This window comes from Podarcis melisellensis (genome assembly GCF_964234715.1).
Source record: "Podarcis melisellensis genome assembly, chromosome: 10".
NCBI lineage: Eukaryota > Metazoa > Chordata > Lepidosauria > Squamata > Lacertidae > Podarcis > Podarcis melisellensis.
This window is the reverse complement of record NC_138542.1, coordinates 27,864,327-27,888,013: the sequence shown is the minus strand read 5'-3', so window position 1 is coordinate 27,888,013 and position 23,687 is coordinate 27,864,327. Positions and strand designations below refer to the sequence as shown.

Sequence of the window (23,687 nt, the reverse complement as noted above, 5' to 3'; positions counted from 1 at the left end):
GGACAAAGTCATCACACTATTTTTGGGTAATAAAACTATTTGCGACTGTTTGCAACAAATTCCAGACTCTTTCAGACAACTCAAAGTACAGTAGCTATTGTTTTTGTTTAACCAGTAAAGCCCTGAGTATCTCAGGGAGCTTCTTTCTCCCATACAACTTGCATAGTGTTTCAAGTTCTGCCAATAAGTTCTGCTCTAGAGTTTGTCCTTCAGAAGATAAGGATTCCAGGCATCAGGAATTCTGTCCCCTGGGAAGTTCCAGCAGTAGTCTCTGCTCAGAACCAGGCAGTGGGAGGTTGTTCCACTGGAGCTAATAGGGCACAGCCCTACCAAGGACAATGGCAAGTGATTACAAAAAAATAAATAAAATGAAATCAAAACCACATACTGTTTCACACACATTTACAGTAATCCTTCCATTTGAATTCAAGAGAGGCTCTGCAGACATTTCTGTCAATCTACCATTCTCTAGCCAACCAGATCTCTGAACCACTCAGTCAGTCCTTTTCCAAAAGTATTGCTCAAAGCAAAGGGGTCCCTCTCAGGTATCTCTGAACAGAAAAGCCATGTGAATGTTGCTGGTGAAAGCATTGTTATTCAAAATTAGTTGGAGGTTTCTTACTTTTAAATATATATATATATATAGAGAGAGAGCTAGCTTTAAATTGCTTTATATTGTAAAAATTGGATTTATTTTCATGTGCATGTTTGGTTTTTTTTGGAAACCACCTGTGAACAAACACTAAAAAAAAAAAAAGTTGGTGCATCAATATTACAATAAATAAATAAACTTCTGTTCACATGGCACCCATTGCAGTCATGGAGCGATTTTCTGTTTCATCATATAGCTTTAGATTTGTGTTGTAGTATATTATGCAAGCACCTGCCTCATACCCAACATCATATTAAATAGTTCCCCTGCTTTAGAAAATATAAATCAACTCATTTCAGATGGAGGTTATGGGAAGGCATTGTAAACTATCCCCCTTTACTCCATAATCTTCCACGTAAATTACAATCTGCTATGATATATATCCTTTGAGTCTTAGTTATGGCTGATGACATGAGCCTTATTTATTGACGGCGAGACTTGCCCTCAGAACAGCCTCCTTTCCAGGATGAAATAAAGTTCTAATATGAGAACTTTACTAGGTCATTAGAATAAGTTTGGGTCTTTCCCCGCAGAGCCGAACTATGAATTTAAAATTGTGCAGTACTCAGGCAGTGACAAACCTATTATATAATTGAATACGTAATTGAAATATAACAGAACGAGGGCCAGAGCTCAGTAGTGGAGCATATCCTTTAAATGTGTGAGGCTCTTGGGATGAATTCCCAGGCTAGGAAAACTCTTGCCTGAAACCCAGGAGAGCAGCTGCCAGTCTGTGTGAACAGATGGGTTAGCGGTCTGCTTTAAAGCTCGTCCACCCTTCCACACTAGAATGCATGGGTCCGAATGGTTTTCTGCTTGATCCATGCTTTCTTAGGCACGGGTCTGAACAACTTTCCATTTGCCCCAAACGCAGCTTTCCCTCTCTGCACAACGCCTCTCCAGCAAAGGGCGGCTATCCCTGAAGCCAGGAGAGCAAGAGGAATCGGTGTGCACCAATCCCTCTTGCTCTCTTGGCTTCAGCGAAAGCTGCACAGCCTGCATTCGCTCCATAAGACGCACACACATTTCCCCTTACTTTTTTAGGAGGGGAAAGGTGCGTCTTATAGAGCGAAAAATACGGTAAGTTATACTCAGAGAAGAACCACTGAAATCAACCAGCCTATGTTAGTCATGTTTGTTCATTTATGCTAAGAATTACTAACAGTGAATACAACCCTAGGTTTCCTGAAGACGCTTTTCCAAGCCTTTCTACCCAAAATTCCTGAGGTTGGAGTTCTATCTATGTAATATTTTATTTTATATATTATTTGCTTAAGGTATCAATACCAAGGCAGGGTACAGCATAAAAAATGCAAGTTAAAACTACCAGTAATCAACAACAACATTCTTAAAAATACGAGCAAACAAGGGCATAGTAATGAAAAGTGATTCTTTGTCCGTATTACATTATATTCAGCTTAGCTGATATACATTTCTACAAACAGATCTGGCTCCTGACAAAAATACTGGACTTGATAGAGTCCAAAGAACTTTTCTTATAATATTTCCAAGCACATTTTTCAAAAAACAAACCTATGCAGACCTGTGTTATTTCGTTCACTACGACGCGATGGCATCTCGCTTCATATTCGGGACGTACTTGTTCTTCTTGCTCCAAGAACTCAACAGTGTCCCATTCGTATTCCAGCTCAGCCTGCCGTCTTTTCCAAAACTCCAGAAACAAAGTAACTGATGAAAGAAGGATTAAGCAAGGATAATTTTAGCTGCTGGGGATTACGAATCCAAGGTTTATTAGTTTTCTTTGCCAATCTGTGAAGAAATGGAGTCAAATCTTGCTGGTTAATGGAATGGCAACCAGGTGTTTATAAGGAAAACAGTGGAAACTATTTTTGTTTTTTGTTTTTACCTTAATCGTCTTCTTTTTGTGATGCACCATTATTTCTATTTGTGCAGAAAGAACTCACAGCAGCCAGTGTGGCCAATGGCCAGAAATTATGTGAGCTGTACAGTCATACCTCATGTAACGTTTGCTTCATGTTACTTTTGTTCAGGTTCCATCCCACAGCGACCTGGAAGTACCGGAAAGGGTTACTTCCGGGTGTCACCACTTGCACATGTGCTCAAGTGCCAAATCGCGCCACATACCTGCACAGACGCGGCACTTCAGGTTGCGGGCTTTTCAGGTTGCAAATGGGCCTCCGGAACGGATCCCGTACGCAACCAGAGGTACCACTGTACTTCAATAACATCTGGAAGGACACAGGTTCCCCACTCCTGACCTAAAACATACTCAAGTCTCCTTTAGAGATACACATTGCAGGGGAAGGTTACCACTGTTTTCCAGGCAGCCTTCTCTGCTGTTACTGTTCTTTTCATTGAGAAAAGGTAAAGGTAAAGGGACCCCTGACCATTACGTCCAGTCGCGGACGACTCTGGGGTTGTGGTGCTCATCATGCTTTATTGGCCAAGGGAGCCAGCGTACAGCTTCCAGGTCATGTGGCCAGTATGACTAAGCCGCTTCTGGCGAACCAGAGCAGCGTACAGAAACGCTGTTCACCTTCCCGCCAGAGCGGTACCTATTTATCTACTTGCACTTTGACGTGCTTTTGAACTGCTAGGTTGGCAGGAGCTGGGACAGAACAACAGGAGGCCACCTCATCGTGGGGATTCGAACCACTGACCTTCTGATCAGCAAGCCCTAGGCTCTGTGGTTTAACCCACAGCACCTCCCACGTCCCCTGGTAAATTTCAAGGTGCTGGCTTTGGTGTATAAAGCCCTATATAGTTTGGGACCAGGATAGCCTAAAGATTGTCTCACCACCTTATATACCCAAATGATCAAAGTACTGTGCAGATGAGGGCCTTTTCCAGAAGCCATATTACCAGGAGGTCCTTTCTGCACAATGCAGGAATTGGGCCTACATTGATTACAATGGAGAAAAGAGGAATGCTTCACTAATGTTGCAAAAACTATGCCTTTTGAGCACATACAGAAGCTGAAGGACATCATAAGGAGAGCTGAGCTCCTCTGGACTGGACCAAAGGCCCAGCCAGTCTAGCTCTACATCCTCACAGTGGCTAATTGGATGCCTATAGAAAGCCTCAAAGCAGTACATGACTGCAACAGCAGCATATGTCACATACAACAAACAACTCAATAACTGTGCTGGATAATGTGCTTTCTTCTAGCTACATGTTGCCTCAATATACTTTTTTTGTAATCCACAGCTCTTGTTAGAAACTTGAGGATCTCTGTTTTATTTAGGAAAGCTGTGGGTAACGTGCTCTCTCTCTCTCTCTCTCTCTTTCTCTCTCTCTCTCTCCCCTTCTCCTGATGCAATGCTAACTCAACCGTGGTGTTTTTTATTGAAGATTTCTTAGTTTACAAAAATACGTGCATTGTCTCTTTTTCTAAGTTGTGTTTTCTACAGATCAGTTTCAGTTGTGGTGAGACATTAGTGTTGCATGCAGTGTTGCATGGGAAGAAAACAGGTGGAGGGAGATGGTAATGCTCCTCTTCTTCTACTTACTGTATGTGTGTTGACTCAGCCATGGTTAAGACAAGAACAAGGGCCTGGGACTTACCCCCACCTGTCTTTGGTATACATTGCCCCTGCTCACCTTAACCATGATTGGCACCTACCCTAAGTAGAGTTTTCAGTTAACAAGGATTTGAATCTTGCAGAAGCTATGCTGTTATGACACCGCTGTGGGAAGTGTGCATGTTAATATAATGCACTAAAATAATGTGTTGCATCATTGGAAATCCCTGTATTAAATTATAATAGCACCAGAAAGCCATTTTGCAAGGTGAAGCAGTTGGCTGCTGGGTGACATGACCCATGGGTACTTCAGTAAGTTGTTCTTCCATTACTGTAATTATTATTGTTAATAAATATTTAAGAATTGTGCATTACTGGCAAGTCTTTTATATTCAATTTAAATATTGTAGAAAATAGGTAGTTTTGGTCCATTTTAATGTTAAGTGTCGGAGGACTAAGTTGCAACACACTTAACATTGAAAGCCTGTTGTTGTCAATTTGTAATATTTGCCTAAAATGTTACAACGGCACCTTTCTGTATATTCACCTTTACAGAGTGCTAATGGTGGCCTAAATGTTACTTGACATACTGTGCAATTAGATTTCAATATAGCACTAATTTTAATCACCAGCAAGCAAGCCTGGTGATTAAACAGGGTGGATTAATGCTAGTTATTGTGACCTTGTAAATAGCATCTATTCAGTGAAACAAGATGCTTTCTGGGTAAAAAACAGCAACCCAAAACTTTACTGTGACCATTTAATACATTAGTTGCTAACAACTGTTGTGTGTATAGAGTCAGAATAGAATAGAATAGAATAGAATAGAATAGAATAGTTGTAAGGGACCACGAGGGTCATCTAGTCCAACCCCCTACACTGCGGGACTCTTTTACCCAACATGGGGCACAAACTCATGACCCTGAGATTAAGAGTCTCATGCTCTACCGACTGAGCTATCCAGGTGTGCAGTAGTAAATGAACTAATAAAATGAGGAAAGAAGCAAACGTTTTTTCACCCACACAACTGCCTCTTTCCTGATGTAATAGTTTATCACATGCAGGGTTCTTTTTAAAGGGGGAGCACACAAAAATATGAAACCCTTACCTGCAGTCTGAAATGGGACCCTCCATAAGTCTACCCACAGCAACAAAGCCATACAGTGGTACCTCGGGTTACAGACGCTTCAGTTTACAGACACTTCAGGTTACAGACTCCGCTAACCCAGAAATAGTACCTCGGGCTAAAAACTTTGCTTCAGGATGAAAACAGAAATCACACAATGGTGGTAGCGGGAGGCCCCATTAGCTAAAGTGGTACCTCAGGCTAAGAACAGTTTCAGGTTAAGAACGGCCCTCTGGAACGAATTAAGTTCTTAACCTGAGGTACCACTGTATTTTGGCTTTGGTTTGGATTTAACCCCCCCCCCCGCCTCAAATAATGTATTTGAAATTAGCTTACCCCATACTCCCATAAATACTGCAAACACAAGTGTTCCGAAGCTATCGAAGATACACAGCTTCTGGAAAGCATTCGGAAAAATAGGGGTTAGCATACAATTTTGCATTGTTTTTTGGAACAGCTAAAGAACATAGGGTGTTACACAACACCTAATTTCATAGGAGGGGCTACCTATGCATGGAAACAAATTTTCACATGGCAGACCATCTCTTCTGCCATGGAAATGGAAGCCCCACATAGACATTTGGCATTCCTGCAGAATGCATACAATGCCACAAGAAAAGCATTCCTTATCATTTATGGGGAAGGGCTGAACTCAGACACCTCCTTGTTGCTTTCTTGCCCCACAGCTAATCAGCTGAAGACATTGGCCATCTGCTTGCTAGAGGGGAGGAAGCGTTTGCCAACTGGAAGCAGTGGCCATGGCACACAGCTTGCTACTGTTTGAGAAGTTGCCTTGATAACAGCCTGCATTTTATAGTTAAATAAAGTTTCCTTTTTTTAGTGTTCTGCCAAGTTTTAGAAAACATTTTAGAAAATGCCAATCTAGTCCCATATTATGGAAAATGGCAAAATATGTGATACATAAGGTTTTGTTTTGTTTTGTTTTGTTTTTAAAGGCAAATCATTTTATAGCGCCTACTTATCCTGAAAAGAGAGGCAAAATATGTTTCAGTGTTGGGAATATTAAATGCATACATAAAAACCTGAGCAAGCTGAAAACAAATGAAATGTCAAAAATTATGTATTCCCAATGTGATGGCAGCAACCATCAGATGATAATATGGTTGTGTAAAACTAATATCACAGATTAGCAGCTCCAGCTGTTGCATTCTTATCATCATATAAACAAAAGATCTACCAGTGGAAGGCAAACTATAATGTGATAAGCTTATCACATGAAAAACATGCTAAGTCTAGGTCTATTAAAACACACACACACACACACACACACACACACACACACTTAAAATGATTTCATATCTTTGCTCTGTTTATTCAATTTATTTCACTTTCATCTCTATCATATCCCTTATATTACTCTTCTAAACTGAGGTTTGGGTCACTCTATTTATGAAGGAGAAGAAAACAGTTTGTGGCCATAAGAGGCACCAGACTATCACTCTTCCTCCTTCAAACACAGATGCGCAGGACAAACCACATGTAGACAGGAGCAATTCAAGTTAATGGACTATCCATTTTCCTAAGGATACTTCATAAAGCCAAAACTCATTTACCTGAGCAAACAGATGGGATACTGAAAGACAATATAGGAATTTGTCTTCAAGTTTCACATCCCAGTCAAATAAAAATAGAGACATTTATCTAAAGAGCTTTTTCCTGAGGTTGTCTTTTAACTTAACCTTCACACAAGTTCAATGATTGTAATCAGTAAGTTGCATTCTCCCCTTTTCATTAGTGGTCTCGTATTATTATGTAGTACCCATCCTCTTTTCTTTTCTTTTTTCTTTTGCATGTATTTCTAACTTCGCTTCAAAATAAAATTTCATGCCCCAGAAAACAAAGTCTTTCCATATTCCGCAAGAGTAAATGTTGTTGTTACCTTGGACGATTCACAGGTGATTGTGAGGTTCCAGTATGTACATTCTTGATCACATTGGGGGCACATGATGATTTTACCTCCTATGTTCGGGTCACAGACTTCTTGGCTAAAATTGAAAGGATCCATCTGAGATGTTGAGTAATTCAGTGAACAAATTGCTTAATTCACTGCTTTCATAGTTCTCCCTGCATGCTATATTCCCTTATGTTTCCACTTTGCAGTTACTTCAATAAGGCCAAAGTAGACTTTACATACAATAGTGCTTTTTATCATAGTGACCCATTTGTACAGAAAAAAACAAGTTATGGAGAAGTGATAACTTCTCCATAACTCCATTCTCCAGTTACAGATAGGTAGCCGTGTTGGTCTGCCATAGTCAAAACAAAAAAAATTCCTTCCAGTAGCACCTTAAAGACCAACTAAGTTAGTTCTTGGTATGAGCTTTCGTGTGCATGCACACTTCTTCAGATACCACTGCTTCAGATACCATTTTCTCCAGGAAAATGATTGAGTGGAGGAACTGCTTAATCTTCTCCCATCTTCTGTTTCTCTTTCCAAAATGCCACCCCTCCATGTGACTTCTTGCAACTGAGTTCCAAACACATCTTCTGTATGTAGACTGCAGTAACTTATCTTTCATTGTTCTTCGGCTGCAATCCTAATACCCCTTGTGTAGCATAGCCCTGTTGATTTCCGCCTTTATTGTCCCCCATTGCTATTTTGTGTTTTATTTTATTATCGTTAGCATCACGATTTTTAAAATTCATAAATCAAACTAATATTTATACGGGTTTGTGAGTTTCAACAGCAGATTTTTTTCAACTGATTTCAGCTGAGAGTTGTATAAAAATAACTGCTGAGATTTCCCTCTATGCCTATGGCATGTCCAGAAGAGAGGATCGTTAAAGATTTGCAAAATATATTACTCTAGAGAACTATGAAACAAAGGAATAAGAACAGATGCAAAAAAGAAGTTTGGAAAACTGGTCATAGATGACAGGAGATTTGTGGGGCAATACAGTACCACACACTGAAGATTAACTGGCCTTAGCATACTTTAACCTTTTCACATTGAATGCATACCCTTCAACATTTCTCTGATGATAGATGTCCCATTCCATAATGATAATTTTACTATTTATACCCCACACAACTTACTGGATTGCCCCAGTCACACTGAGCAGCTTTCAACATATATAAAAACAAAATGAAACATTAATATATATATTTTTAAAAAACTTCCCTATACAGGATTGCCTTCAGACAGCTCAGGGGTTCAGATAACGCCATACCCTTCAACATTTAACCAATGAAAATAGGGACATCCTAAGGGAAAACGGGACATTCTGAGATCAAATCAGAAACCAGGACGGCTTCTCTAAATCAGGGATGTCCCTGGAAAATAGGGACACTTGGAAAGTCTGTGAATGTGGTTACTCAGTAGCAAAAGGGGTGGCAAAATATGTTTGAACACTTAAACAATAACTTGACCATTCGTATGTTATTATAAAACAACAAACAGTGCAATCCTATACATGCATGCACATAATATAGGCTGCGGCCTCAACCCCACTGGCTCAAAAATAATCCTCATTGAATTCTGTGTCGATAGGTTTGAGATTGCACTGAAAATCTATTGAGTTCTGCTGAACTCTGGAGCAACAAATTATTATTTGGGAATGGTCCACTTAATGACATTTGGATCTTTATGCTGGATCATATGCATGCTGGATCATATCCAACGAGAACGACATGAACTGGTGCAGGTTACCTCCAAGTGCAGTTGTCCTTCATGAAATAGCCATACAAAAAGCACCCGAGTCCAACAACTGCTGCCAGGAGTAGCATCTGAGTATAGAATCCTAGCCAGGCAAAATAGATTCCAATTTTCTCCCCATAATATTTCCTGCAGATAAAAACACATATTTAGAAACTATGAACGAATATACATTTCCTCTCAATCCAATAATTTGGGGAAGTGAGAAACTCCTTATACTTAATGCTGACATGCATGGATCATTGTGTACTGCCATCAGTTTCCAGATTCCTTAAAGCAGGCTTCCTCAACCTCGGCCCTCCAGATGTTTTGAGACTACAATTCCCAGCATCTCCAACCACTGGTCCTGCTAGCTAGGGATCATGGGAGTTGTAGGCCAAAACATCTGGAGGGATAAGGTTGAGGAAGCCTGCCTTAAAGGAATTGAACCTTGAGGCCTCATTTTCTGTGTTTATGAATGAACTCCAAGAGCATTCAGAAGCAGCGATGCCATCTTTTCTTTTCTTTTGCCCTAGCAAGTTTAACAACACACTTCCTGGCATAGAGGTACAGAAATAGAAAATACTTTTTGTCTTTTAAATTTCTGCTTGTCACACAGATATTAAGAAACCTTGGGAACCTTGTCCCAAAGGAACTCTATCAGAGCACCACAATAACAATTTCACTTGTGTTAAAATTTGTATAATATCCACAGTTGGATTCTCTACTAATGTGAAACCTCCTTATTTTGTAATTTTGCTGAAGTGTAAGCCTGGTAATTTTTGGTTTAGGGCTAAGTTTTTATAGCTTTTGCTTAACATTTTTTTTTTGGGGGGGGGTTAACATATTTATTTCATTTTTTAGAAACCTAGTTTCAAAGATTTCCATTTATGCTACAGTGTTAGGGATAAGGCCAATTATAAATATCAAGAAACAAATAATTTAGTTGCATGAAAACTGCAGTCCTATGCAGACTTAGACAATGACTTGGGAGTAAGTCCCATTGAATGAGAAGGGGTATACATTGGATAGACATGCATAGAATTGTGCTGCAAATTACATGGCTTTGAGATAACTTCCAAGTGGGACCTTGGTTTTCTTATTCATTACACAAATATATTTAGGCATCTTGAACATTCTCACAAATATGTAACCAGTAGCTGATTATACAAAATTAAACTGTCTCCAAGGAACATCAAGAGAAACAAATTAAGGTGACTTGACTAAGCTACCTGCACTCTGCATGTTTTCTCTAAAAATAATGATTATACATGGAGCAGGGAGGGATCACATTAGAAGAGGACTTTCAGCCTCACTCATGCTTGTCCATACCTACCTGACAAGATCTAAGGGCTGTAACTTGAAAATATTTCGAGGGTGAGCCCATTCTCTGTACAGCAGATACCGTTCATTTGGACAGTTGGGATCCTCTGACTGGTAGTTGAATCTTGACTGTGAAACAGAATATTGAGTGGATAATTAAAGAATTCCCACCTCCTTGAAGGCACAGCTCATGTCATGCCTTTTTAACATCAACTGTTGCTCAGACCCCTGCTCAAAAAAGGAATGGCTTCTCTTGTAGCGTTTGCGGTGCCTACCAGGAAATGCCTGAGGGTCAAATTACACCATTTTTCATTTAGAGGAAACTACAATCTGATGTTTTATCATCATCATTATTTTTGTAATGCTGCTGCTGTAATGTGCCACAGCAGTCATAAATGATTTCCTGGTAGCTGCTGCAATTGACACAGAAGCTTCCCACACTATGCAGAAAAAAACCACAGAGACGGTTAATGCTGCCCGTTTTGACATGTGAATGTCTGAGGCTTTTTCTAGCTTCCTTTGAATGATAAGAGATATTAAGTAGAATAGTCTTCTTCAACCTGGTGCCCTCCAGGAGCTTTTGGACTCTTGAGCTCCCATCAGTCCCATTCAACATGGCAAACGGTCAGGGATGATGGTTGGAGGATGGATGGCAGCTAACAGATTGAGGTTGAATCCTGACAAGACAGAAGTACTGGTTTTGGGGGACAGGAGACGGGTAGGTGTGGAGGATTCCCTGGTCCTGAATGGGGTAACTGTGCCCCTGAAGGACCAGGTGCGCAGCCTGGGAGTGATTTTGGACTCACAGCTGTCCATGGAGGCACAGGTCAAATCTGTGTCCAGGGCAGCTGTTTACCAGCTCCATCTGGTACGTTGGCTGAGACCCTATCTGCCTGTGGACTGCCTCGCCAGAGTGGTGCATGCTCTGGTTATCTCCCACTTGGACTACTGCAATGCGCTCTACATGGGGCTACCTTTGAAGGTGACCTGGAAACTGTAACTAATCCAGAATGCAGCAGCTAGACTGGTGACTGGCAGCAGCCGCTGAGACCATATAACACCAGTCTTGAAAGACCTACATTGGCTCCCAGTACGTTTCCGAGCACAAAGTGTTGGTGCTGACCTTTAAAGCCCTGAACGGCCTCGGTCCAGTATATCTGAAGAAGCGTCTCCACCCCCATTGTTCTACCCGGACACTGAGGTCCAGCACCAAAGGCCTTCTGGCAGTTCCCTCACTGCGAGAAGCCAAGTTACAGGGAACCAGGCAGAGGGCCTTCTCAGTAGTGGCGCCCTCCCTGTGGAATGCCCTCCCACCAGATGTCAAAGAGAACAACAACTACCAGACTTTTAGAAGACATCTGAAGGCAGCCCTGTTTAGGGAAGCTTTTAATGTTTGATGTATTACAGTATTTTAATATTTTTTTGGAAGCCACCCAGAGTGGCTGGGGAAGCCCAGCCAGATGGGGGGGTATAAATAATAAATTATTATTATTATTATTATTATTATTATTATTATTATTATTATTATCCTCCAAGTGCCCTGATTTTCCATAGACGGCCCAGGAATTATGAAAGACACCCTGGCTTCTGATTTGATGCTGGGATGTCCCTATTTCCCCCTCCAGTGCTGTTGCTGCTGAGCTCAGGAAGGAGACTGAGCCTGCGCTCAAGCAGTGGTGGCAAGGGAGCATGTTGTTGCCTCTCCATAGTCTTTCCCTGGCTGCTACTGCCAGCCTCCTCTCTTGAGGAGAAGATGCTGTCGTACCTACGGGACCGCCTCTCCTTATATGCCCCGGGGAGGACCTTAAGGTCCACAAATAACAACACTTTGGAGGTTCCAAGCCGCAAGGTGGTTAGATTGGCCTCAACGAGGGCCAGGGCCTTTTCAGTACTGGCCCCGACTTGGTGGAATGCTCTGTCACAAGAGACTAGGGCCCTGCGGGACTTGACATCTTTCTGCAGGGCCTGCAAGACAGAGCTGTTCCGCCTGGCCTTTGGTTTGGACTGGGTCTGACCCTTCTGTTTCCCTCCCCTTATGGTTTTGATTTAAGGGCTACTATTAAAATGAGGCTGCATTTTAAATTATATTTTAACCCGTATTTTAACAAACTGGGTTTTTTTTTGTCCCTCCCCCCATTATGTTTTATTGTAATTTTATTGGCGTTAGCCACCCTGAGCCCGATTCTGGCCAGGGAGGGCGGGGTATAATATATATATATGATGATGGTGATTATGATGATGTCACTGAGACCCAGCACCAAGTGATACACCAAGTGATGAAAGCAAAGAACAAAACATGAGAATCACAAAACGCCGCAGTCTAGAAGGGCAAAAGCACAAAGACAGATGATAAAGCATCACCTCACAAAAATATTCTGTTTACAAATAATAAAGATATATAAAATTAAGAGTTTTCTTCACCTTTGAGAGAGCCATCGTTACTGAAAATAAAGGTTTCATAACACCAGTTTTATTTCAGCTCAAAGAATAGTTGACAGCCTTGGGAAAGGTGATTGCACTAGTCAGGGGAGAAAGCTCTGCTGTGAGTCTAAGGGGCAAAAGCTACCCGCCACAAGCATGGGTCAAATTGGCATCTCTGAGTTAAAAGAAAGGAGGGGAAATGTACACGGCTAAAGAATAAGACCAACTCAGATCTCAGGAATTCTATTTCAAAACCAACATGGAAGATATAAAAAAAAATGCTGAAAATAAAGCCTGGGTTTTCATCTTTTGCTGCAACTTGAAAATAAGAAAACATATAAAGAAATAATCCTATTATTTCTTTGTCTTATTTACCAAGGTTTAAAATAACCATTTTACTCCATCTGAGTACTTTTAAAAGGTTCAGAATCTTCCTTCATATGACTCTAAGCATAATTATTTTTGCTATTTGGTCCATGGGCCAATATATTCCCCAATACTAGATGGTATTTTGCACAGACCGCTCTAAATATACATAATTCTTGTAAAGACACTGAGGGCAAAAGCCAGGTTAAAACTGTGTATAAAGTATATACTGTATTTTTCCATGTATAAGACTCTATTTTCCCCAATTTTTTAAAGTTTAAAATTGGGGGTCGTCTTATACATGGAATGTTGCAATTAAATATTCTTAATTTTGGGCTCAAAAATAGGGGTCGTCTTATACATGGGGGCATCTTATACATGGAAAAATATGGTATATATCACTTAGTGTTTGTCCATTTTGCAATATTCCAGAAAATATACTGTTTGTCCACTGGAGTAGCTGCAAAAGAGACAGGCCACAATTTGGCATACAGTGTGCTTCCAGATTGCTATGATTTTTGGGTGTCAATCACATACTGACATATTCAGGTGAGCAATTATAATTGCTTTGGTGATGTTGTGCAACAAATTCACTCCCCACCCCCAAATCAGGCTTTTTGTGATAAGCAAAATGCACTGGAAAGTGTATGATACTAATTCCTTGATGAAACACCAATATTACCTTCCCACAAACAAATCATAATGAATTCTCAATACGTAGTTAATGTTTTTTCTAGCCTCCCTGCAGTTTTTGCGCAAGCAAAACAGGATGAATGTTCCACAAACAGCTAAAAGGCTAGCTAGTATTTTCTTATTGGCTTCTATAGAACCTTTTGTATCATTGTTTCTAGGATTATTTATAGGACTGCAGGGTTGTTTCTTTGGTTTTTCAGAAAGGTACTTTTTAAAAATATTGGACTTACATCATGGAGTGGAAAAGCTGCTTTGTAGATCCCAGAGTCCAGTAGCTTATTGATTCCAAACTTTCTCACGTTGTCTCTTATAGCATATTCCCCACGGCAAAGAATAAAGTGAACCTGAAAAACCCCAAAAGTTCTTTATTAATGAAGAATTAGACCAGGATAAGCTCAGGGGACATCTATCATGTGGTAGGAGTCTCTAAAATTATGCATTGTCTTGATCAGTGGTCTCCAACTGGTCCAGACCAAAGACCCACCACCAGTGGCGTAGCGTGGGTTGTCAGCACCCAGGGCAAGGAAAGTAATTTGCACCCCCTAACCCGTGGATTTGCGCCCCCTAAGCCTAACCCCCAGATGTTGCGCCCGGTGCGGCCGGCCCCCCTGCACCCCCCACGCTATGCCACTGCCCACCACGACTCCCAACTGGCAAAAGGGGACCAACTTTTACAAATTCACTTCTGATGTCTACTTAATAGTGCTAATCAGGCACATTACTAATCCTAAAATGGCAGTTCTTGGAGCAGTATACATAGTGTTCCTTAAGTATTACTACTAAATGAAAACCACTGAAGTGGGCAGGTAGCCTGAACAGATATTCTGAAATGGGAGGTAGGTTTACGCTGTGAATCAGGGAGAACGGAAATGGAAGCAGGCATTTGGAACTTGGCAAATGGACAGAGAGAGGCTTCTCTGCCCAGCAAGGAACTTTCCCCCTGACTCAGTCCTATTTCAGGTTGCAGTTAGTGAAGTAAGGGTGATGTGGCACCCCTGCTCCTTCTAACTCTCACATTCTGCAGCCAGACTCCTGTTGTCACTTGCAGAACTGAGCAGCCCACCACAAGTGTCCCGATTTCCCAGGGACAATCCTGGAATTACGAAAGCCATTCTGGATTCTGGTTTTATCTTGGAATATCCCTATTTTCCCCACCAGTTCTACTGCTGCTGAGCTTGGGGAGGAAGATGAGATGGCGCTTGTCCCACAAGACGGTGGTTGTGGCTGCAAGGGAGTGTCCTCCAGATGTTTTGGGACTACAACTCCCATCATCCCTAGTTAAAAGGACCAGTGGTCAGGAATGATGGGAGCTGTAGTCCCAAAACATCTGGAGTAATGAACCTTCTCCAAGCTACAACCCATCCCCAGAGATTGATTGTACGGTGCAAAACATTGTTTGTGCATCGTTTGGCTGGTCTGATGCTCAAAACAGCTAGGGAAAAAAAATGGTCTAGATATCTACACCAACAGAAAGTAAATTCATCCTTATGTAAATGTTGGGAACTTACTATCCGGCTCCTGGTTGCTGGATTGAAGAAAGTTTCCTTGTCCTGTATGTAAAAGTCTGACAAACGGTCGATTTCAAATGGCGCAGTGAAAAACTCCTGCTCTGGTTTGATGATATTTTCATCCACACTGAAGAATCTGCTAATCCACTTAAATGGTGAGTCACGGGTTTTCAGGTCATTGGGTTGTAGGGGCAATTTGATGTGCATAATTTCAGCGAAGCTGCACAGCAGTTCCCAAGGTGCGTGCACTTTTACAAATATAAGCTTTTCATCCACGACCTGCAGTGAATGGATATTCATATATAAATTTCATTGCTCTTTTAAGCCATTACCAGCAAAGGACTACCCAGGGACATTTTTGGACAAACTCAGCTGAGATGTTCTCCTGCACTTGACGCACCAATAACAGTAGGAGCATCATAAGATCACAACTGGGAAGGTGGTGCTTCTTTTTTAAGAGTGCAAGGCTTGCTGGAAGTCATCATCCTCCCCTAACCTGGCATACTATTGGTTCTTTAGGGATTAAAGTGTGAATAGGAAAGACTGGTGTTCAATGAGGAAGTAGCTATTTCCTGAGGGAGAGCCTGGAAATTTCTGCTTCAACATGGCGGCTGGTCTTTCTTACAATACTTCTATCCTTGAGCTTGGGTTGCTGTCTGCTAGGCATCCGTGCATGCACAGAGAGCAGCATCTAATATTGCTTCTCCTTCTGCATCCCTCATCCCTCCAAGTAGGCCTGAGAGAAGGGAAAGGAAGAAGATGCAAAGAGGTCTAGGAGTTTGCAGGTGTGCATGTGTTAAGTGTAAGGTAAGTCATGAGGACTTTACCCATCACTCCTTCTGACGATTCAAAGATGATCAGAAGGTATGGTAAAGATACCCAGAGGCACTTTCTGGCTTTATTGTTGTTTCATTGTTTTGAGGCTGAGACCTGGCATTGAAAGTAGATTTGTGAGTTTAAGCCCTGGCACAAACTAAGCTCCATGGAAAAGGAGATAGAGGTTTTCACTGGAGAAAGGTGTCTATTAAAGGGACAAATAACTGTCTTGTTTTAAGTCAATAAGTCCATCAAGCATGTTATAAACAAAGTTGTATAAAGAAATTCTATTACTAGTTGTGATTACAAAATTTACCTCTGAGAGCAAGGTTGCTGTTTCTAAATGTTTTGATTGATGAACAATGCCAGTTGATGACACTAGCATAAAAATGACATACGGTCATAAATATGACCAAGTTGGCTCTAAAGCTTGATTTGCTCTTGATTTTTAGCACTTGCCACATGTAATATATGCAGCTGACCTTCATTGTCCACAATATAAAATATCTGGGAATTGGTAGAGGCACTGTAAATTGTGCCGGTTTGAAGAGGGGCAATTTTTCTCTCTTCAGCTTACTATATTTCAGCAATATGGGTGGATGGAAATCTGAAAGAAGGCATGACTGTTGTGCATAAGTGAGAAACTTTGCAATTTTTTCTGATTTTTTTTTAAAGGTGGAATAACATAGAGCGTTAGAGAAGCTGAACCATATCACTTCATTTCTAGCAATCGTAGAGTCATCCCATAATAGCCCAGTAAGTGCAGAAACAGAATGAACTTCTAATAGTTATGCAGGAACACTAGAAGGAGCAGTTGACAAGACAGAAATACTTTGCAAGCATTACAAATCTATGCTATTTCAGATAAAAGCAGATTAACTTGCAGTGGAGATGGTACACTATGAACCAGAGCACTGACTGTGTCGCAGTGTGCAGAGAGAGCTCTTGTGTAAGCTGCCTTTCCTTTTCATTTCGGTGGAAGGGACAGTACCATTAAAACATAACAGAAAAGGCATGGTTCTCCCATGGTGAAAGTGCAGGCACCTCTCTTTGCCGTAACATTTGAGGCATTCTTTTGTGCAACTAAACCCACTTCAAACCAAGTGTTCTGAATGTACTGATTTGTCACACACACCTGAGAAATAGAACATATATATCAAAGAGGGAGTTGAGTTTCCCCCTTCCCACTATTGCCAGATTAAAGAGAGAATGGTGTGAAAAAATGCAAGCACCTGGATAGATTTCAATGCCACTTCCATACACATTCATTTCCTCCCCTTTTGATGAAAAAATTCACACTTTGCCAAAAGTACAAAGGAAGCTGCACTCACCGAACTTGTTGCTTCAAGCTGCAAACCGCAGTTTATCAAGTTAGATTCATATGCTAGCCTCTTCCTCTGTTGAAATCGATTGAAAAATAGTTCAAGATTTTATTTCCCCCCCCCCACGAAGAGCATAACAATTCATATTCCCAACAGAAATGCAACAAGGTCTTTGTGCAAAAAGAACAAATCACTGCGTTTAACTTATCATCAAGGAGCTTTAGAATCTGGCTTTCTTTGTATCTCTTTCGCACATCAAAATATTAAGCTGCACACACGATGTAATGAATTCATACAGCAAACACATGTATATGTTTGAACGTGTGTGCGTTCTACACACAAGTCAGGGAGCTGGCGTTGGCCATGGTTCTGTGAATGTGCAAGGTGGAAAGTATGGGTTTGCCATTGAGTGCGAAGCAGGCATTTTTCTTACAAACAGACATTGTTCTTAAAAAAGCAGAACAAACGTAAATATAAAACAATACTGAATTTTAAGAGACAATTCCATAAATAACACGTTTTCAATTCATAGAGTCTGTTCTACAGGTCAGTTACATTCAGTGTGAGAAACTGCTATCATAGGAATTTTGAGTTTGGGGGAGAAAGAGGTGGGGAAAGAGAGGTGGGAGAAAGAAAGAGGGTCATGATCTTTCATTCTTTTGCATAGCGTATGTGTGGAGTTTTTGCATCAGTGTCACATAGGAAGGTTCTTTATTTATTTGTTTGTTTTCATTGGCAGTGTGAGGCACTGGAGTGCCCAGAGCATGGCTGGTTGCATTTGGTTGATTGCAGTGAGTTTTTTTCGTGTGTGCATTGGGGTGGGGGTTGTTGGGTCAAATTAGTCATACCGATTCACGCTATTGTTTTATAGGACCGGAAAAGAAAGTTTTCTCTTTGCGTTAAAGAAAACTGTTCAAACAACTTCTCAATTTGTCAAGCAGCCAAACTAAATTTGAATTACTGTATTTGAATGGTACAAGTGAGTCAGTAAAAGACTATTTACTTATGAAATCAGGCTCTTCAGATCCTGGTAAACTGGATGTTCTCTGCTCTGTATCTCATGATAAATCTACAATATACTGAGCCATTTTGTAGAGTGGTTTGGCAAATGCAGTTCTTCTGTCCTTCATGCAGTTTCATTAGCTGCATCTTGGTTTGAGGCAAGCCATGGTTTGCTGTATTATCCAAATCTGGCAAGTGATTTGCAGTTATATCCAACCAACCACCCTGCTTTGGAGTGAGGACAAGTGCAAACCATAGGTTGCCAGTTCAGAGATAATGATGGTATATGCCAATGGTATATGCCAAGAAGAAAATACTGTAGCTAATTAGGCTTGCCGCGTAAGAGGAAAGAGAGATAGGGGTGACAGAGGAAGCACAAGCCTGAGGCTTGGTCATGTAATGCCAAACCATGGTTTAGCTGGGTGTTACATGGGATCCAACCCTTTGGTTTTATTTTATTGGGAGGGCTCCACTAGCATTATATGTGTTCTCACTTCCCTGTTGGCAATTGCTATTAAGTCCAATTTAGCTACCAGAATTAAAATTAGAATCAGAATTATAGCATCTTAAGAGAATCCAGTGTTAATGGGGCAATGACTACAGTTGTTGCAGTCTAGGGGCAGAGATTGAAACAATAGCCAGTAGAAACTTTTAAGATTCAGCAGCAATGTTCACACAGAGCAGTGAGGAGATTCTCCTCCTTTTATGCTGATCATTGTAGCCTTTCTGCTGCTGACTTTAGAGCTGAGACAAGCTTCCTATAGTCCTCAGAGGCTGACCTCTCTAGGCAGAAGGTGGAGGTGCAAATGTCCCTGCAGTCATCAGCAGAACAAAAGAAAGTTTTGTCTGTCCACTACACACACATGCTCCAGATAAGGGGTTTCTTAGCTCCCTATCCCGGACTATCAAAAGTGAGTAATGGCAGTAATTAAAGGATTTGTACAAGAACTGGGGTTGCATATTTTGGAGGACAAATGCAGATCATAGTTTGCTGGTTTAAATGTAAGAGGAAACTATGGTTTGTCCTAAAGAGAAAGCACTTAATCAAAACCAGGTATTTGAGGGAAGGAGAGAGAGAGGAAGAGGAGATGCACATGAGTACAGGACTTGTTCCTCTAGTCCCAAACTGTGTTTCAGTGTTACTTTTGAATGGAGCCTTTGAAGTTATGAAGGGTTACTCATTCATTAATCTAAAACTCTTTTTAACATAGCTACAAATATGGTGTAGCTAAGCCCTGTGCTACAAACTGGAAATGTGAAAATGGCTCAGTTGAGGTTAGGAAGGTCAGGTTAGGATCATGTTTGGTCAATCTAAAGAAAATTGGTGTTATTGCCATTTTTATTTTCATTGCATTTTGGGGCTGCTAGACCATAGCTGGCCTGGCTTAGGAGGGCAGTGTGAGACTGCGTAGTCATGTGGGTTTTACATCACCCTACTTGCTTGCATATGGGTGGCCAATGACTTCATTTCTATGTGGCTGCATATATTTTGCAAGTTCAAAACCCAGAACTAGTCATGGAATACAAAGCATGTGACAGGATATAATGGTTTTGTAATGCAGGCAAAAAGTGAACCAACTTCTGTTTTTTAAAAACTTACTGGGAACTTTTAGATAGATAACTCAGGCATAAATCAATAATATTCCTTTAATTGTTCTATTTGGTTATGTATTTTTTTAATATTTTAAAATTGTTTAGGACTACTGTTGTTATGATTGTACTTATGTAGTATTTTTATATGTTGAAAACAACCTTGAGCATGGTTTTAACTTTGGAAAGGTGGGATACAAATAAAATGATTGACTGATGGACTGAATGAACACACACAAAAAATACAATATGCTAAGACTAAGACATGTCAACAGATTATGCTGGGAACCAAGCAGATAAGTACTAAAACAAAACAAAACCACAAACTGGCATGTGTGGAAAGCTAGCAAGAACATGGGAACTGCACAGTGTAATGGCAGTGTAATCTTCGTTTAATTGAGGAAGAAGATCAGGCAAAATATTCAACAGTTAGACATGGTTGTTAAGAGTCAGTGCAATTCAAAAAGAAGGAATGAAAGAATTTGAATTCCTGTCACCTAGGAGGAAAATATAAATTAGAGGTCACTCAAAGGTAAATAGCATAGTTACACATTTTAGGTAGTATTTTGAGGTCAGTAGGTCCTTAACTGCTCTTGTGCCTTTAACAGCTATGTGACATATTCACATCTAGCAGGGGAAATTCTTTCCAGTGTAGACTTGGAGTGATAGTAAACTGCCGCTATTGAGTTCCTGCTTATCATGTAGTGGCAACTATTAGAAAAACAATGAGGCAACCAGGGTTCACTAGATTGACCACAAGAGACCTATGAAAAATAGGGTGTTGATGCAGCTGGCGCCATTTGCTGGTCTCCAAGGGACATTTATGCTATTTATGTCTCCGTTTGTTCATTATTTCCTCTTTTTTGGTTTAATAAGGATTATACCTTATTATATTATATAGCATAGCCTTCCTGCTACTACCTAAATTTGGATAAGTAAATTGGATGGTTGAACAACCCTTTCACCCATTCTAAAGACGCCTTCCTATAGAAAGCTAGCAAGTACAGAAGTTAGCTTTCCTGTCTCTCTGATGAGCTGGTTTTCTGAGTGCGGGGAAGGGTGTTCTTGTTTTAATCTGGATTGCACTCAAAGATTCATTCTGAAGGGGTACTATCCCAAAAGCGCAACACCAAGCTAAAAATTGAACTGTAAAGGTAAAGGGACCCCTGACCATTAGGTCCAGTCGTGACAGACTCTGGGGTTGCGGCGCTCATCTCGCTTTATTGGCCAAGGGAGCCTGCATACAGCTTCCGGGTCGTGTGGCCAGCATGACTAAGCCACTTCTGGCAAACCAGAGCAGCGCACGGAAACACCGTTTACCTTCCCACCAGAGCGGTACCTATTTATCTACTTGCACTTTGACGTGCTTTCGAACTGCTAGGTTGGCAGGAGCAGGGACCGAGCAATGGGAGCTCACCCCGTCGCAGGGATTCGAACTGCCGACCTTCTGATAGGCAAGTCCTAGGCTTTGTGGTTTAACCCACAGCGCCACCCACGTCCCTGTATGGAACTGTACGGAATGCATAACTTTTAAAAGCTTCCTTTTTTAATTCTTGGCCTCAGTCCTCTCTTTGTGGCAAGCGCTCAGAAAAGTAACATTTGACTTCAAGGGATAATATAGCTTTCAACTATGAGAAATAAAACCCAACTGGAAAGATCAAGACAAAAAAAAAGGCCAAGGGGAAGAACAGCAAATCCTCTCTTTGTTTGAGATTCTATGAATCAGCTTTGTGGGAAAAGACAAAAGCAAAGAAGGGAAGGTACACCTTTGGAAGCTGCAATCACTAAAAACAGATGTTTCAAATTGCCCATAAAAGTGGAGCCCCAAAAAACAGCAGCATAAAGCAAGAAGGCAAGCCATACCATTTGCTTCTTCTGAAAGCTCCTCTTATGTTGCTTTTTGCTCTCATCTTCATATGCTAAAACAAAGTCGATTCTTCTTTGGCCATCATTAAAGTAGAGGGAGTCAGGTTTCAGATTAAACTCTGCCTGTAAGGAACATATCATACCTTTAACATTACAGTGAATACACTAGCCATCTTTACATACTAGAGTGAAAATTCCAACATACTATTATACAGAACATACCCAGCACAGCTTTAATAAGAGACTGTGGACTCTTCTTCCTTGGAGGTTTTTAAGCAGAGGCTGGATGGCCATCTGCCATGGATGCTTTAGCTGAGATTCCTGCATTGCAGAGGGTTGGACTAGATGACCCTGGGGCGGGGGTCCCTTTCAACGCTACAATTCTATGATTCTAAGTTCAAGAAAGTGCACATGTATGGTCAATTGTCTAAGCAGAGCTCTGTAGGAAAATGTTTGGATAACATCGCAACACACACAAAACCTATGTGCCGCCCCACAAGGTGTAAAGATTGACTTTTAATCCAATACATGCTGAAGAAATTGTTTTTTTTATATAATGCAATGAATAGTCTACCAAAGCAAAAGCCAATGGAATGCATAAGCTTGTCGCTGCAGATCCTGGAAGCAAACATTGATCTGAATATTTATCTCAAACGTGCACTAAAGCTTCGCCTAGCTGTCTCGAATATGCATACCTGCTTGTGTGTCTCTGTTTGCTAATGTGCCATTGGATGGCTTGAGCAAAAGGGTCACGCTATTTCACTGGAAAGAATTGCTACACATCCTAGAGAAGTGGGCAAGCAACTCTTTACAGAGAGGTGTGCACTAGTGGTTCTCACCTGCACAATGGTTTTGCCACTTAATGTTAAGTAGCACATCTTTTACAGCATGTACTTCTAAAAGCATGTCATAATTCCGTTTTGAAATAACAATAGTTGTCTTATCCTTTTGTCCTCGTACAAATGTGGATCCAATGTTCAAAACAACACTGCTTTGAATGGTGGCTTCTTGATGCCATCACCTCTATTTTATCCCAGAAATCCACCAACTGAAGAGGCTACTTCAGTTAGGGTAGGGCTGGCTCTGATTTATTACGTGCTGTTGTTTTACCCTTACAGGTGGGGGAATTAGGCTGGAAGTCATGGCTTTAAAAAGTGAATAAATCCGCAGCTGGAGCCAAGGGATCCATTCACGGCTTAAATGAGCAACCTGGAAAAGAGGAGGCTGAGGAGAGATATGATAGCCATCTTCAAATATCTGAAGGGCTGTCACATGGAGGATCAAGCTTGTTTTCTCCTGCTCTGGAAGGTAGGACTTCAAGTTGCAGGAAAGGAGATTCTGCCTAGACATGGAAAAACACTCTGACAGTAAGAGCTGTTTGACAGTGGAACAGTCTCCCTTGGGAGGCTTCTTTTAAAGAGAGGTTGGATGACCATCTGTCATGGATGCTTTAGTTGAGATTCCTGCATTGAAGGGTATTGGACTAGATGAGCCTTGAGTACCTTCCAACTCTAAGATTCTGTGATTCTATGATTCTAACCTCATGGTCTGGGAATTGGTCTAGTGAGTTGTTCAGTAATGTGGGTCCTTAGCTCCCACAGAAGAAGTATTATGGGTGTGCAGTGACTAACAAGCAATATGAACCCTCTGAATGGGGTAGGTCTTTGGTAGGATCCAACAGGCTCTTCTTATAATGTTACAGGATTTACCCTTGCTATTATTGCCCTATAAAGAGAAATGATTGCACATCTCATGCTTTCTAAGCAGTTTCAAAACCTGATACCGATAAACACTTGAGTCAGTACAATATTATTTGCTAGACAGAGTAAATGTTCAATGTTCA

At 41.0% G+C, this 23,687-nt stretch overlaps 1 protein-coding gene across 2 annotated transcripts in view; it reads right to left on the bottom strand.

The window, feature by feature from the left end:
* The window catches only part of ANO6 (anoctamin 6), a 65,363-nt gene that overhangs the window by 16,091 nt on the left and 25,585 nt on the right, over nucleotides 1–23,687 (bottom strand). For both annotated transcript variants that reach the window (XM_081928958.1, XM_081928959.1), the window contains exons 3-11: nucleotides 21,842–21,967; nucleotides 17,396–17,461; nucleotides 15,249–15,527; nucleotides 13,971–14,084; nucleotides 10,274–10,389; nucleotides 8,953–9,087; nucleotides 7,182–7,287; nucleotides 5,618–5,678; nucleotides 2,196–2,341 (exon numbers count right to left, since the gene is read on the bottom strand). In XM_081928958.1, the coding sequence (XP_081785084.1) occupies nucleotides 2,196–2,341; nucleotides 5,618–5,678; nucleotides 7,182–7,287; nucleotides 8,953–9,087; nucleotides 10,274–10,389; nucleotides 13,971–14,084; nucleotides 15,249–15,527; nucleotides 17,396–17,461; nucleotides 21,842–21,967 (1,149 nt within the window). The remainder of the gene's footprint in view (nucleotides 1–2,195; nucleotides 2,342–5,617; nucleotides 5,679–7,181; nucleotides 7,288–8,952; nucleotides 9,088–10,273; nucleotides 10,390–13,970; nucleotides 14,085–15,248; nucleotides 15,528–17,395; nucleotides 17,462–21,841; nucleotides 21,968–23,687) is intronic.